At 44.6% G+C, this 14,062-nt stretch overlaps 1 protein-coding gene across 7 annotated transcripts in view; it reads left to right on the forward strand.

The window, feature by feature from the left end:
* The window catches only part of Dap160 (dynamin associated protein 160), an 87,455-nt gene that overhangs the window by 37,841 nt on the left and 35,552 nt on the right, over positions 1-14,062 (forward strand). For all 7 annotated transcript variants that reach the window (XM_084578363.1, XM_084578718.1, XM_084578507.1 and 4 more), the window contains 3 exons: positions 2,314-2,460; positions 2,849-2,975; positions 3,937-4,119. In XM_084578363.1, coding sequence (XP_084434489.1) covers positions 2,314-2,460; positions 2,849-2,975; positions 3,937-4,119 — 457 coding nt within the window. The remainder of the gene's footprint in view (positions 1-2,313; positions 2,461-2,848; positions 2,976-3,936; positions 4,120-14,062) is intronic.

The following is a 14,062-nucleotide window of genomic DNA, read 5'->3' on the forward strand; positions in this document are numbered from 1 at the left end:
AAAAAGAAGCCGCAAGTGCGCAATTTCTGCATACTACCAAATTCCAAAGGCACCAGTGGTGTCGGTGCAAAGTACAGAACTGGAACACATGCCGTGCAAATTGAAGAGAAAGAAGGCAGCAGGTGCTGCACCAGTGGCAGGGAAAAAGGCTAAGGCCACTGATATGGTAAACCAGAGTAGGCCACCATGCGTAACACGTGAAGAGAGGCTGTTTAAGTTTTTGAGCTCGGACCTCAACAAAGCGTGCTGTCTTTTTTTGAATAACACCATTCCTGTCTTTGAGGCATTGAACTGTCGGCTGCAGTCTCAAGCTCCTCAAATACACGCATTGCAATCTTTACTTTTTGGGCTTCTTGAAGACCTCCTTTCAAGGTTTGTGCAGCCATGCCTTCTAAAGGAACACAAGGACCTACTTACAGTTGATTACCATGACAAAGATGGACAGAAGGATGATGAAGACATTGTGGTGGGACTGGAAGCCAAACGCATCGTTCAGAAACTCAAGCCAAGTGAGCAAGAACAATTTTATGAAGCTGTTCAGAAGTACATGATCGCTGCCTGCGATTATATTCGCCTCAAATTCCCTTCCGCTGACAATGCAGTAATGCAATTCTAGAGTGGCAGATCTGAAATCCATCGACACTATGTCCTTTCAGAATGTGCTTTTCTTTGTGGAGTGGTTTCCGGTCTTACTGCCACTATAGCAGCAAGAGTCGAAAGACCAAGCTTTGAATTCTCTGGAAGCGGAATTTGTCAAACTTTAGGCGTTTTACATTCCCCAAGATGTGCTGCAAAAGGAATGTGCTGACAGGCAGTGGAGCGCCATCTCCCAGTTGAAAGGCGCAGATGGGCAAAAGAAATTTAGCCGTATCTCAGCAGTAATGCTTGGAATCCTCTGTATACCACACAGCAGTGCTGAATGTGAGAGGCAGTTCAATATTGTAAAAAAAAAATCTCACCTAGTTCAGATCATCCATGTCCGACACAACCCTCGGTCACATTCTTTTGGCTAAATGTCGCAGGGGCGAACACTGTTACTCTCGGCAGTACTCAAAGAAATTTCTGTAAAGGGCAGCATCTGCCGCATCGAAGATTCCCCAACAGTGAGCAGTGATGTGGCACGTCAGTGGTTCTCAAGCAAAAACCACCCAATTCCCGCTCTTTTGAACCAAATAAAAACAACTCATTCAACATAAATCCCTAGTAACTCCTTCATTCCCCCCTCCCCAGTCCAACGAGATCTCCCTAATGCCTTTTCTGTGAACCTGGCAGGTAAATCTGATAAAACATGCCAGCTAGAGCAGGAGTCATCCACTGCATGGAGTTCCTTTCAGGAAATAGCGTGGCAGCTTGCCACTCTGCCGTCGCAGAGCAGTGCTTGAAGGGATCTTATGAATATGGTCTGTTTGCATCGGGCCTATTGTTTTGGGGACATGTTCTCTGAAGCACAAATATGTAGCAGTTCTGTCAAAATATTATTGTAGCTTATCCACCAACACCAGTAAAGTTTACTTTGCTTGTCTTCTCAGCTTAGAGGATTTTTATTGGCTACTATAGAGTGATAAGGTTGAGTTCGTAAAAGCAAAGGTTACAGGCCTATTGTTACTACCGTGGACACAATTTATGACTATGTTGTCTGCAACAAAAACTATTTATTCAGAGAAACTGAGAGAACAAAAGTGAAAACAAAATTTTGCAGAAAGCTCTTTAGTGCACCTTTAACCCTTTGACTGTCGAATATTCAAAACAAAATTCACCCCCAGTGTCAGGTATTTATAAAACGCTACGCGCGTAGCGCAGTACCCGTGCGGCAAAAACAGTCAAAGGGATAATTTATAATTATCATTATTATTCAACGTTTTATTCAGACACAAGTGATCTCTGGCGATGGGGCAAAAGGCAGATACGCTCTGCCTTTCTGTCTGTGCAAACATTACTATAAATGATATGGAGCTCGTTGCATTATATTTATTAACCTTAGAAAGCATGATTTAAAACCACGCAGTGTTTGGGTTTTGCAATTTTCACTTTTCTTATATATTCATCCTTCAGGATAAAATTGTTATATAGTTACTGCTCTAGGTCTATTTTGTACATATCTAAAGGTTGGCTTTTCAGAACAGGCACTCAGGTTGTTACTTCATGCTTGCCTTTGGCATTCTCTGGGTACAATTTTCCTTTTTAAGGGATATTGTGTGCCAATGAGGTTTTGTGTCTCATTTTTTCAGTCTTTCTTGGGCTGCCTGTGTGTTTCCATGATGGTTATTGGCCAACCAGCTCACGTCAAACTTTTATCCATGTGTGACCTTTCAGAACTCCAAGGTAACAAAGAAGCCAGAGATTGTGTCTGTCATAGCTCCGTACAAGGCAACGGGGCCTGAGCAGCTGACATTGGAGAAGGGCCAGCTCATTCAGGTGCGGAAGAAGACTGACAGTGGCTGGTGGGAAGGAGAACTTCAGGTAGGCACTCCATGGAGTTCTTTCCTCCTTTTATGCATGACGTGGATAAATTGGACATCTCATAGACGCCAACTTGACGAGAGCAAATAATGGTTCGAAGCGAGATTCAATGTGCATCTTTCTAAATGTAACTGTTGTCTTGAAGAATAATACAAAAGCAGACTGGTGCTCTTTTCTCTTGTTCTCTGTGCATAAACATGGCCAGCTTCATCAACCAAACTGCATTATTATGTTGTACAGATTGTACTGTGGCATGCGGTTATTCATTAACTCTTGTTCCACACCCTTTACCATTTTCTAAGGATGTGCAGTTTCGGTTTCTTTTTTCTTGACAATGATGGTTGAAGGGCAAAATCAACAGAGCTTTACATGTTGTTTCCTTCTGCAGGTCAAAGGAAAGAAGCGGCAGACTGGTTGGTTTCCTGCTACTTACGTGAAAGTCTTAGGAGGAAGTGGGGCAAACAGCAGTCGGAACTCACCCGTCCCAACGGCATTCAGCTCCAGCTCTCGTGGAGGTTAGTTGTGGTTTCAGTTTGTTAATAAAAGAAAAAGAAACTGCCAGTCATTGAAACAGGTAGTTGTGCTCAAAGTGCAGAAAGCATTAAGTGCCAGCCATATCCTCTCCATCATATTTTTAATATATTTTTGTCTGCCATGTTTTAACTTTTTTTTCTTTATTCACTTGTGTGTATCAGTCTTGTGTGGGAGATTTTGCACAAAACAAATATGAGCAGCGGGGCAAGATTAATATGTGTGCTCTTTTCATTCACCATCAGCACGTCGTGTATCACTCTTTTCCCGCACCAGTTGAATGCATCCATTTCTTTGATACCCTCGTGCCTTACTGAAATTGTCATCCCTGGGCCAAGCATTAGGGTTCACTTTAACCCTTGCTTGCTGTTCACGGGTTTGGAGAAAGTGAAACTGAATGGCATTGGTGCCAGTGGCGAGCCAAGCAGCTGTCAGAAAACAGGCATTTAGTCAGTGAGCGGCTGAAATAAGTTTAGCTTCATTTCATTAATATTGCGTCATTACCTTACGGCATGGCAAGATGTAGCCCATTCAGTGTGCAGCTTATCTTCAGTCTTAACTAGATAAGGGCAAGGCCTGTTTATTTGGTTAATGCATTGCAATTTGGGGGAAAATAAAAATAGTTGAGCAACAAGGACAACAAAAGAAGCACTTCAAGAAAATCTTCAGTACTCAGTACAGATGGAGTTCCCACCAAAAAGTGCTTTTTTGTGCTCCAAACTGGGGCGAATGTTAGCTTTGAGGGACTAAAATGTGAGAACTGTAAGAGGCATTTTAATTGAGTGTCCACTTTACATTTTACATTTACATTTTACATTTACATTTTTAATACATTTGCTAACTTTGTGCTCTTTCCAACTTTTACTGCACTTAGTGTGCAGTTTTCAATGAGTAGTGAGAGTTTGTGACTGATTTCTATCTCGTGTCCACTCTTGCCTCCTGCAGAGCAAGTGCGTGCCCTGTTTCCCTTCATCGGGCAGCAAGAAGATGAGCTGTCATTCCAAAAGGGAGACATCCTGGTTGTGCTGAGCAAAGATGACGCTTCTTGGTGGAAAGGAGAGCTGGCAGGCCGGGTGGGTCTCTTCCCAGCCAACTACGTGGAACCCCTGGACAGGCCCATTGACAAATGTGAGTCCTGCCTCTCTCTTTGACTCTCCCCTTTCCCCTGTCACAATTTTTGTTTCTAGCCGGACACCCCCATTGCCTGGACATGCATGCCACAAGGCATTGAATTTAGTTCTGAAGATCAGCAGCATGATGCCGAGGTACAGAGGCCTGAATGTAAAGATTGGAGGCTGAAGCGTCCTTGCAGTATTTTCACCATGTATGAGCCCTTTCAGTTTGTGTGCACTTGGGTCAGGCATACCTTAGGCTCTTGAGAGCAAGATACATAGATACCAGGACCACTTTCACATACTTCCCTGACATCAGAAAGCTTTGCTCTTGATGTTGTGGTAGAGATCTGAAAATTTTCTTGCTTTATAAAAGAGAAGCACTCGAACACAGTGCTGGTTCTCACTTGTAGTTGGCACAAGAACACCGTGCTAGATGAGTGCTGTTCTAGCCTGTTGTCCTGGCAGCAAGTTTTTTTCAGGTGCATTAGCAAGTGAGGGTAATGTTTTTTGGCATTCAGGTTATCCAGCCATGAGTGTAGGTATTCATGGTGCTATCTTTATAACAGTATAGTATTGCCATTTGCTCTCACTCTTAAGGAATGGGCTTCTGAATGGATTGGAACATTGGCGCAGATGCTGTTTAAAGTTTCCTGCAGCTGGAAAATAGGCTTGAAAGCAGTTCTGGCCTATCTGGCTTATTAAAGACGCAGATATGCTCATGATGTAGTAGTATTCGGGCAGCTGCTGATGGGCTTTCTCACAGCAGCTGCAAAAGAAGCCTTGTGCTGATGCGTATTGCTGCACACAACGAATAACAGATGAACAGCTAACAACTTTAGCAGTGGGAAACAAGAATTGTTAAATAACATTGGTTAGCAGCCTACATCTGTTTATAGTTTGTATATTGTGTGCTAGATGTGAAGGCAGTGCTTGTGCCTTAAGCAGCATGGTTGTCTACTATGAAGGACAGCCATAATTATGTCTCACCTTTGATGCACCCATGCTTCAATAAATTCTGTGGAAAAAAGAGAAAAGAAGTTAAGGGCTTGTTTGAATATACTATACCTGAATTCGTGCTAGTGTATCGTGGACACTGGGGACCAAATGAACTTGGCTTGCATCTCTCTATACAGGCCACTGCAGTCAGATGACAAAGGCACTGCTACTGTCCGTGAAAATGGAGCTTTAATGAGCTAGAAGTATAACATACGGATACCGGCATCACCAGACTGTTTTGCAAGTAAATTTTGTGTTTCGGCGCAGTCTTTTAGGCATGTATCTTGAGGCTACTCTGCCGTTCACTCAGAATCGTGATAGCGGAGTTCCTTTCAATGCTGATGTCATGAGCTCAGAAAAAAAAAAAAATAAAAATTTTAGATGCAATTTTCAAGACCCTAAGTGTATCCTTTACTGCTGGTCAAACATCAACAGACACAGAAAGAGCCTGGGAGTTAGGGATTTTGCTAAGAGCACCAAATGGAGGGCATTGGTCTGTGTGGCCCTATCAATGCACTTGTGAACAGGATTTAGTCACATTGCAGTCACCGTTCGGCATGCTCACTAGGGTTCTCGGCAAACAAGTAACACTGCTACCAAAAGGCCGTCCACATGCTTTATAGTACTACACATTGCGACAAATGTCATCTCTTAATTTTATTTTTCTCACCTTACGTTCCGGAACCAGTTCAAGCATTGCAGATGGCTCACTTGACAGTGTGGTCAGTAGAGAATTCAGTTTGTTGTTTCCAGTTTAAAGTCGTAATTGAAAGAAGTATCAAATATGCTTGTTTTCTTGTGGTGGGAAGTACTTTGAGCTCTGTCTTCATCGGTGTTGAAATTTTCATTATGGACTTACTCTTAGCGTCACATATTTCTTTTTTTTTTTTTTTTTTTTTTTTTTTTTTTTTTTTTTTTCCACCTTCTTTGACTAACACATGCCTATAGTTTTTATCTTCTAGCATTGGTTGGACATGGAACAAATTGTGGTGGTTTCTACCCTTTGTTATTGATAGGATCGGCATTGCTTGAGGACGTACAGGCATAACTGGAAACAAAATTGTTGAAAGGATCTCTGCTTTCTGCTTCTTGTGTCTGCTCATAGTTTGCGTGCTCTTGGCTGGCTGCAAATAACCATAAGCTGAAAGATAGTAGAGCGACCATCAGATCAGTGCCTTTTTTATTTTTGTCAACCAAATTATTTTAAACCGCTCCTCATAACCCCACATTAAAAGCCCCTTTCTTTGTTGGTGCAGACAAATAAGAGACTTATTCTCCTGGTTTGGCACCATGGCTTTTGTGGCTTTTTGACTTTTCTACAAGGGTGAACCTATCTGCCAAGCAATTATTGGCTGCTTTTTCAGTCCTTGGCTCTTATATTTTTTTTTTTTTTCTTCCTTGTAAAGCTTTGAACAGCCTGGGGGTAATGCCTAGTGTTTTGTCTCTCTGCAGGATGTCCCATTGACGAATCTTGAGAGAGAGGGGACACGCTATGAGCCGGCCCTGGAACCTACTACTCCTCCTCCTACTCCTTCGTACATACACACAGCACTCGCTCCTCTGTTTCGCCTTCTCCGTTTGAGACATTGTGCATACTCTGAATCTCTCCTCTTCACGATCCGCTGCGCCAAAGTTTGGGAGCGCTCTTCTTCACGCCTTTATTATTTTTTCCCCCACATATGCCCATGCCGCAGAGGCTCTCTCGACTCTGAACGCTTGTTGCACTGGGCTGATGCCTGTTAGTTCTTGTGGCCAGGCGTCATTGTTCATTGACATTCTTCTCTTTTCCTCCTTCGCCCTTGTTGAGTATATAGTCACTGTTTAGATTTTTTTCTTTTTGCTAGTTTCTTGCCTTGAAAGCATCTTGGGGAAAAACGCATGCGTGCCGAGGGAGACTACTTAGCGGATGTAGGGGCTCTGAACTTGCGAGAATCTCCCATAGCTCCTCTGCCTGTGCACATTTACTTGCCAGTGCATGTCTGAACTGCTCGGCTGTGGGTTTCTCGAGGCTGCTTTCCAGGCATGTTGCTTTGCATTTATATGTCTGCTGTTGCAGAGACACTGCTCGTTAAGTGTTAGAGTACTTTTGTCATGTTTTATATGAAAAAAGAAATTTTAAACATGCATTTATGCGTCTCATTTGTGTCTATTTTATGAGCCTGATCTGACCTATTATGCTGCTGGCTGTATATGTAACCATTTTCTTATCATAGGCTGTTTACACGCATTGCTGCCACATAGCTTAATTGCGCAATCTTTATTATTAATACTTCAGGGCAACTTTATTTTGCTCTTTTTCTTTGCCCACCCTAAAATATGTACAACTGCCATGTTACTATATTTGCTAAGATAGTTATGTGACCAATTGGCCACATTTGGCTTTGTACACATCCAACTAATGCATTGCTTTAGTACTTAGATGTGCTTTGTTGTGTTCCCGGTTATCATTTTGCTGGCTTTTAATTGTGATTTTATACAGAAACAGCTTTCCTTCTGTGGAGTTAACATACCAGTACCTCTTGCACAACTAACTAATTCACAGACACACAGTTGCAGCACTTCCTAGTGCATGTTGTTCATCTAGCATTGAGAAGTAGATGCTACAGTTTCTTCTCGTGTATGCTGTCTAACTTATGCATGAACTGGTTTCCTGCTTTCCTCTTCAAAGTTCAAAGATTAGCAATTGCTTTGGCGGCGGTAGTAGATTCCAGGGGCTCTTGTACAATGCTTCTGTTGGAGAGGGAGGCCTGATAGAGAGATGTACTGTGCGTGTTAATCTATTGACTTGTATGCACTCCGATACACTCCTTGTGAACTATCCGACCTCCATGGCTGTTCACTCAACCTTTGTATATTTATTTGTGGTGTGTGCAGTCAGATATCTATTGCTTAGCCATGTGCTGTCCTCAAGCAATTGCCCTTCCAGAGTTGCATAATGAGCTGCGTACTTCAAAACGTTGGTGTGTAGCCACACTTGTTTCATATGCGCGTTAGCCCTCCTAGTGTGCTTGTCGTGACGGTGTCTGATAATCAAAAATAAAGTGAAAGAAGCTTTAGTAATTTAGGAAAAGCTTCTTTTGCTTGTTTGGGCTTCTGCCAGAGTGGTTGTTTATGTGCAAGGTTACTGTTGAAATGTGAAAGATGTTTTTTGTAGATATGTAAGTAAGGGGGTTGGAAACTGTTTTGCTGGTTCTTTTTTATTTGTTTTATTTCAGCTGAATAGAGATGTTTAATAAATTTTGGGGGGGGGGGGGGCTTTTTGCCGCTCTTAAATTCCTGTGAAACGCCTGAATTTTGCTCACTTTGAAGTGTGCATCATCAGTGCACACATTGTGGTCATATTAGTTCTCCCATATTTACCCTTCTCTTGGTCAAACTGCTCCTCCAATGTCCCGCACGAGCCTGCCGTGGTGACAGAGGGATGCTCGGCTACTTAACGCAAGGACGCAGGATCAAATCCCAGCCACAGTGGCTGCTTTTCGATGGAGGCGAAAAACAAGGCGCCTGTATACTTGAGATGTAGGCGCACAATAAAGTATATCAGATAGTCGAATTTATCCGAAGTCCTCCACTTCATTGTCCCTCACATTCTGAGTTGCAGAGGGATGCTAAACCCTTCAAACCTAACCGATGTTGCACATGTTGGACCACCAACCCTTGATTTTTGAGCCTTTGTTCCTGAGGGGCCTGTGTATGACCTTTTTGCATTCCGACTTCTATTTTTTTGTGAGATGTGCAATGGAATGGGGCATTACAAGATATTATTGTATACTTTTACGAGCTAATGGAGTAAATTTGGGCTGGCCACAGTTGTTTTGGCGTTCAGCTGCCGATCCCAGCTTTGTGAATTGAATCCCGGCCACTGCGGCTGCATTTTGATGAAGGCAAAATGTGAATACACGCGTGTGCTGTGCGATTTCAGCTCATGTTACGCAACCCTGACCGACTAAATTAACCTGACACCCTTCACAGTGGCGTCCTACATAGCTTACGTGTCACTACGGAGCTTTAAAATCTGCATACCAGTTAATTTGTCCTCTGCGGTTAGGCTTTTAATCTAGCTGGCTGGATTAGTGTCCTTGATGGCAGTATGAAGGTGGTATTGTTTGTTCTTACTTCAAGGCTATTGAGGCAAGTTGTGGTCTCACTGATGGCACTAGCATTCAAGCATGGAGCATGGCTAGCAATCAAATTGCAGCTGATGGTGGGAGATTTTTGAGAGTGGTTTTTGAAATCAGTATCACCTGCTGTGGATGGTGTCAAGTTATTAAGAGTAAACCCTTTGCGGTATGCAGGATTATATCCGAGCAGCGCAGAGAAATTTCTGAACAGTGGTATGTTTGAGTACAAAAGATTCTGCTGCAGTTTCTGTGAACCACCCTTCGAACGGTGAAATGCTGGAGACAGAACACCAGCTGCATTGGTGAGAGCATTGTTAAGTACTGTTCATGACTTCTTGTTACTTGTGTATTAAGTTTGGTTCTGCTTGGACTTTTCTCGACTTGTTTAAAGGGGTCTTTATGTTGCCCCGCACTCCAACCACTATGGAGCATGTAACGCGATAGTCACGTTTGCCATTGCATTTCTACCTTCAGCTGCCCCAGGTGTGTTCAGAGTGTTCTGTCATGGCTGCTCAGTTGGAATTTCCCTCAGCCTTGGTGTGGTGCAAGTCTAGTTTGTTGGGATGCTTGGTGGAAGACTTAGCTGGGCAATTAATACGAAAGCCAGATTGTAGTCTGCTGAACGGAGGAGCATCTGGATCCTGTGTCAGTGCAGCATGCACTTCTCATCAAGTGTCTTGTTTTGACTTGTAATATTTATTTTCTACCTGAACATGTGTCACGTAAGGTGAATGCCGTAACACAGTCAAGTTCCTTGTCAAACACTACCTGCAGTTTCTCGTACTGTCCTTTTTGTTGCGCCAAGATGTGAATACTAAAGTTGACAACAGCCCCTTGAACATTGTCGTCACCTGTAATGGTGGTATACAGTGAGCAAGTAGTTTCTTTCAGTTTGGCTGGGTTCTCTATATCATGGCGACTTTATTTAACCAATAACCGTAAACCTTTAACAGCTTAGCACTAGTGACAGCAGCTGTAAGCTGTGCATGCTTGTTACAGCTTTGCAACTCCCCTCACCTTTCTCAATAGCAGCATTCTGTGTGATGGTGTAGACTGTGCATTGTGCTTCAATGTTAAGCCTTCAGGGTTTCATTGAAGTGTGAGCGATTGTATTGGAGCTGCTTTGGAAGTTTGGTTCTATCTCGAATGTGGGCATAGAGGGGAAGTATATTATAATGTAGCTGGCTTTTAATCGTTTGGCACGACACTCAGAATGTAGACTGCATTTTGTAGTTTACATTTCTTTGAAACAGATTGGTTTGGAAGTTGCTGTGTATGCCCACGCCTTTCTGTTTACTAGTGCAAGTAATAGTGAGGACCTTGCATGTACTGAAAGTTGTCACATTGAAGTGCCATTAGTATACCATAACACTATGCATGGTTTTCAGCCCATCTGCAGGTTGTGGCGTCATTACTTAATGCAGGCATTTTGCAACGTGAAATGCTGCCAGTCCCAAATGTTGTTTCTTTAGCACTAGAGATGATGTTTAAACTGCTGAAGAGTGCTTGAAATTGTCAGCAGCTTGCAAGAAGGATGTTTCATCTTCCAATGACACATCTGCATCCATGCCACCTCTCAGTCAAAGGCTTATGGCAGAGGAGGAGGGAGTAGGTGCAATTTTTGCTTGCGTGTACCAGTACCTCGGTACTCTACCATTTCGGCAGATGTTGGAGTAAGTCGTGCTGGCAAGCTAGCCGTAGCAATGACATCATTGCTCAGGCTGCATGTCCTAATGGAGGCAGATAAGAGTAGTACAAACAGAAGACTAAAAGCATGAGGGGTGAATTTGGCTACTTGGCATTGCCATTTTCATCTCTGCAGAGTGCGTGATATCATAGCCTTTGCAGCTGCATCTTTGATGAAGGATAGGGATGGCACATTGTGGCTATAGTCTCCTTGTTTAGGGGCTGTTGTCAACATACCTAAAAAAGGATAGCGTTGTTTACTGCGTGCGCTGTTACGGCATCCGCTCTTGCTCTCATGTCGTGCCGAATCAGCTTATCTCAAGCTGCTGCTGATGGGGCAGTTGCGTGCACACTTCGTGGCCTGGAGCAATAATAAAGGCTTTCGAAGACATTGTCATGGATCATGCTTCTGTCCGGCTTTAAGCCCTTGTAATAGCTGACAGCTTATGCTCCCAAAATCAGAGGCCAAAAAGTAAGGGGGCTGCATAGGTTCACTTAGCAAGGAAAAGGGGGGCTTTGAACGCCACCTCGAAAGCGACAATCGTAGACGCCAACCAATCAGACCCTCCCTCTCTTCCGATCGCGTGGTTTTCATATTCCTTCTCACTTCTTTGTTGACGCGCTGCAGATGCAGCCTTGGGAAGAAATAACAGCTGTAGCCGTTAGGAGTAGAAAATTTTGAGGGGTCGAGATATGTTTCCATGGCAGCTAGATGCATTCTGTCTTGCAACCACCTCTTATCGAGATAAGCTGAAGGCTCGATAACTCTTTCCAAGCTTCGTAAGCACCTGCTTTGTCCAAGCACGGCCGGTCTCAAGGGAGAGCGCGCTCTCCCTCGAGACCGGCCGTGGTTCAAGGTACTTTGTTTTCAAACGCAGCATTGAGGAGAACTGCTTTACAGGCCCAAAAACGTGACAAACTATTTCATTGCGTAGGTTGAGCCGAATTTCTCGCGCGCGTGTGTGTGTGCGCGTGCGCGTGTGCGCGTGTGCGCGTGTGCGTGCGTGCGTGCGTGCGTGCGTGCGTGTGTGTGTGTGTGTGTGTGTGTGTGTGTGTGTGTGTGTGTGTGTGTGTGTGTGTGTGTGTGTGTGTGTGTGTGTGTGTGTGTGTGTGTGTGTGTGTGTGTGTGTGTGTGTGTGTGTGTGTGTGTGTGTGTGTGTGTGTGTGTGTGTGTGTGTGTGTGTGTGTGTGTGTGTGTGTGAAAACTGTCTAGGATCCACTTCCGCGTGCTTCTGCGCATGCATAGTTGACCGTTGGATGCGTATGTGATCCAGCATGTGCAGTACTCTAGGAGATAGTGCAGCGCATGGCCTGGATTGCGCATTCAAGCATCACTGGAGCAGGAGGCGCTGACTGGGGTGTCCAGATTCACACCACTACAGGTGACCGAAGCAGCGGCGCCGCAGTAGCCCACTCCTGAATGCGTCGCTGAGTGCGTTGCGCAGCGTGCATGACGCACTAAGCGACGAAATGTTACGCGAAAGCGTACTGGGCTTGTGCCGAAAAGCCATCGCCGTGTTCGAGGGAAGGCGGAGGGGGGGGGGGGGGGGGGGGGGGGGTCAAAGACTAGTCGGAAACGTATCCTGTGGTGCCGGCATGCGGCGGCCACTAAAGCTTCATTAAGACCCATACGTCGTTGCCAAGACAGATGGCGCCTCAGCCTTCTAGTGCAAACCGCGCCTATTGAAGCGAAAGCTTCACTACGCCAGGTAGTTCGAGCCGTCGGATATGCACAGTGTTCACCTTGAGGGAAATTTAGAGGTCAAACTTCTGTGTTAAGGCTGGTGGTCGCCATGACTTTGGGTCATCGTCACGTAGGGTCGGGTATGCACGGTTTTCACTATGAGGGAGATTTAGAGGCCAAACTTCCGTGTTCAGCCTGGTCGTTGCCCAAATGGCATGTGACCACTGTCAAGGTCACGTCACGACCGTCACGTGACCTGGTGGTCGCCATGTGACTTTGGGGCATGGTCAAGTAGGCCACCAAGTGGCCCGTGACCGCTGTCAAGATCACGTGTGATGACGTCAGTGTGGGCTACAGGGCGATACGTATGTATGTGATCCAGTATGCACGTGCAGTACACTAGGAGATAGTGTAGCGCATGGCCCGCATTGCGCATTCTTTCTTGCCATAAGCTTTCTTTGAAAACTCAAGAGGCATGTGCCTTCTTTTTGAAGCTAGATCAGGGTGCCTTAGAACACGCAGCTACAAAAAGAAATCTAACCATAAAGATGACACACGTGCAGTATGTGGTAAATCCATGCAAACAATTGAACATCTTACACTCGAATGGGATGGTATCCATCCGGCAGTCGATGCAGGCGCAGTCACTCTTCCGAGGCCCTGGAGTTCAGAGATACCAGTGGTCGGGTGAATGAACCTGCGGTGGAAGCTAGCAAAAAACTATTGGAAGATTGGTGGCTTAAAAGCAGAAAAGGGGCATAATGTTAGTAATGTAGAAGCAAAAATTTCATAACTGGAATGATGGTGTAATTAACCGATCTAAAATAATAATTAAGATATAAAAAAGAAAACGAGCATGATAGCAACTGCTACCACCGCGTTTCAAAGGGGGCGCTCCTATATTCTATCCTTCCATACATGTACAAATAGGAGCCCCCGGGCTCCTGCCTAGGTTACAGCACTGCGCGAGATGGAGGACGAACACCCTGCTACAGTAGCGTGCCGGCACGCGAAGGGACGTCGAAATGAGGCCCTGAAAAGCCGGCGTGCCGAAGAGACCGATGAACAACGGGTTTTACGTATGCAAAAACGCACAATGTATTTAATCCAAGCTTGGCGATGAGCATAGCCATGTACAAAAGTCCTGAAGCCAAAGGGTTTTCATTTCAGCCGCAGAATGGAGCTCTCAAGCCATCATTAAAAGACAAGTGTTATTTAAAATTCTAGGAAATGATCTCTGATCACAGCAAGGAACTATCTCATAGTATTTCACGGCCCTGTAGCCTTTAATGACGCTGTGATGGCTTCATTTTGCGCCTGAGGCGAAAATTTTTTGGCCTTAGGACTTTTGACCAAGGCTGTACATGAGCCGAAAAGCAAGTTGCCCGTGTGCTGTGCGATGTCAGTGCACGTTAAAGAACCCCAGGTGGTCAAAATTTCCGGAGTCTTCCACTACGGCGTCTCTCAGC

The sequence above is a fragment of the Amblyomma maculatum genome, chromosome 1 (assembly GCF_055883805.1).
Source record: "Amblyomma maculatum isolate TAMU_Amacu chromosome 1, ASM5588380v1, whole genome shotgun sequence".
In the NCBI taxonomy this organism is placed as follows: Eukaryota; Metazoa; Arthropoda; class Arachnida; order Ixodida; family Ixodidae; genus Amblyomma; species Amblyomma maculatum.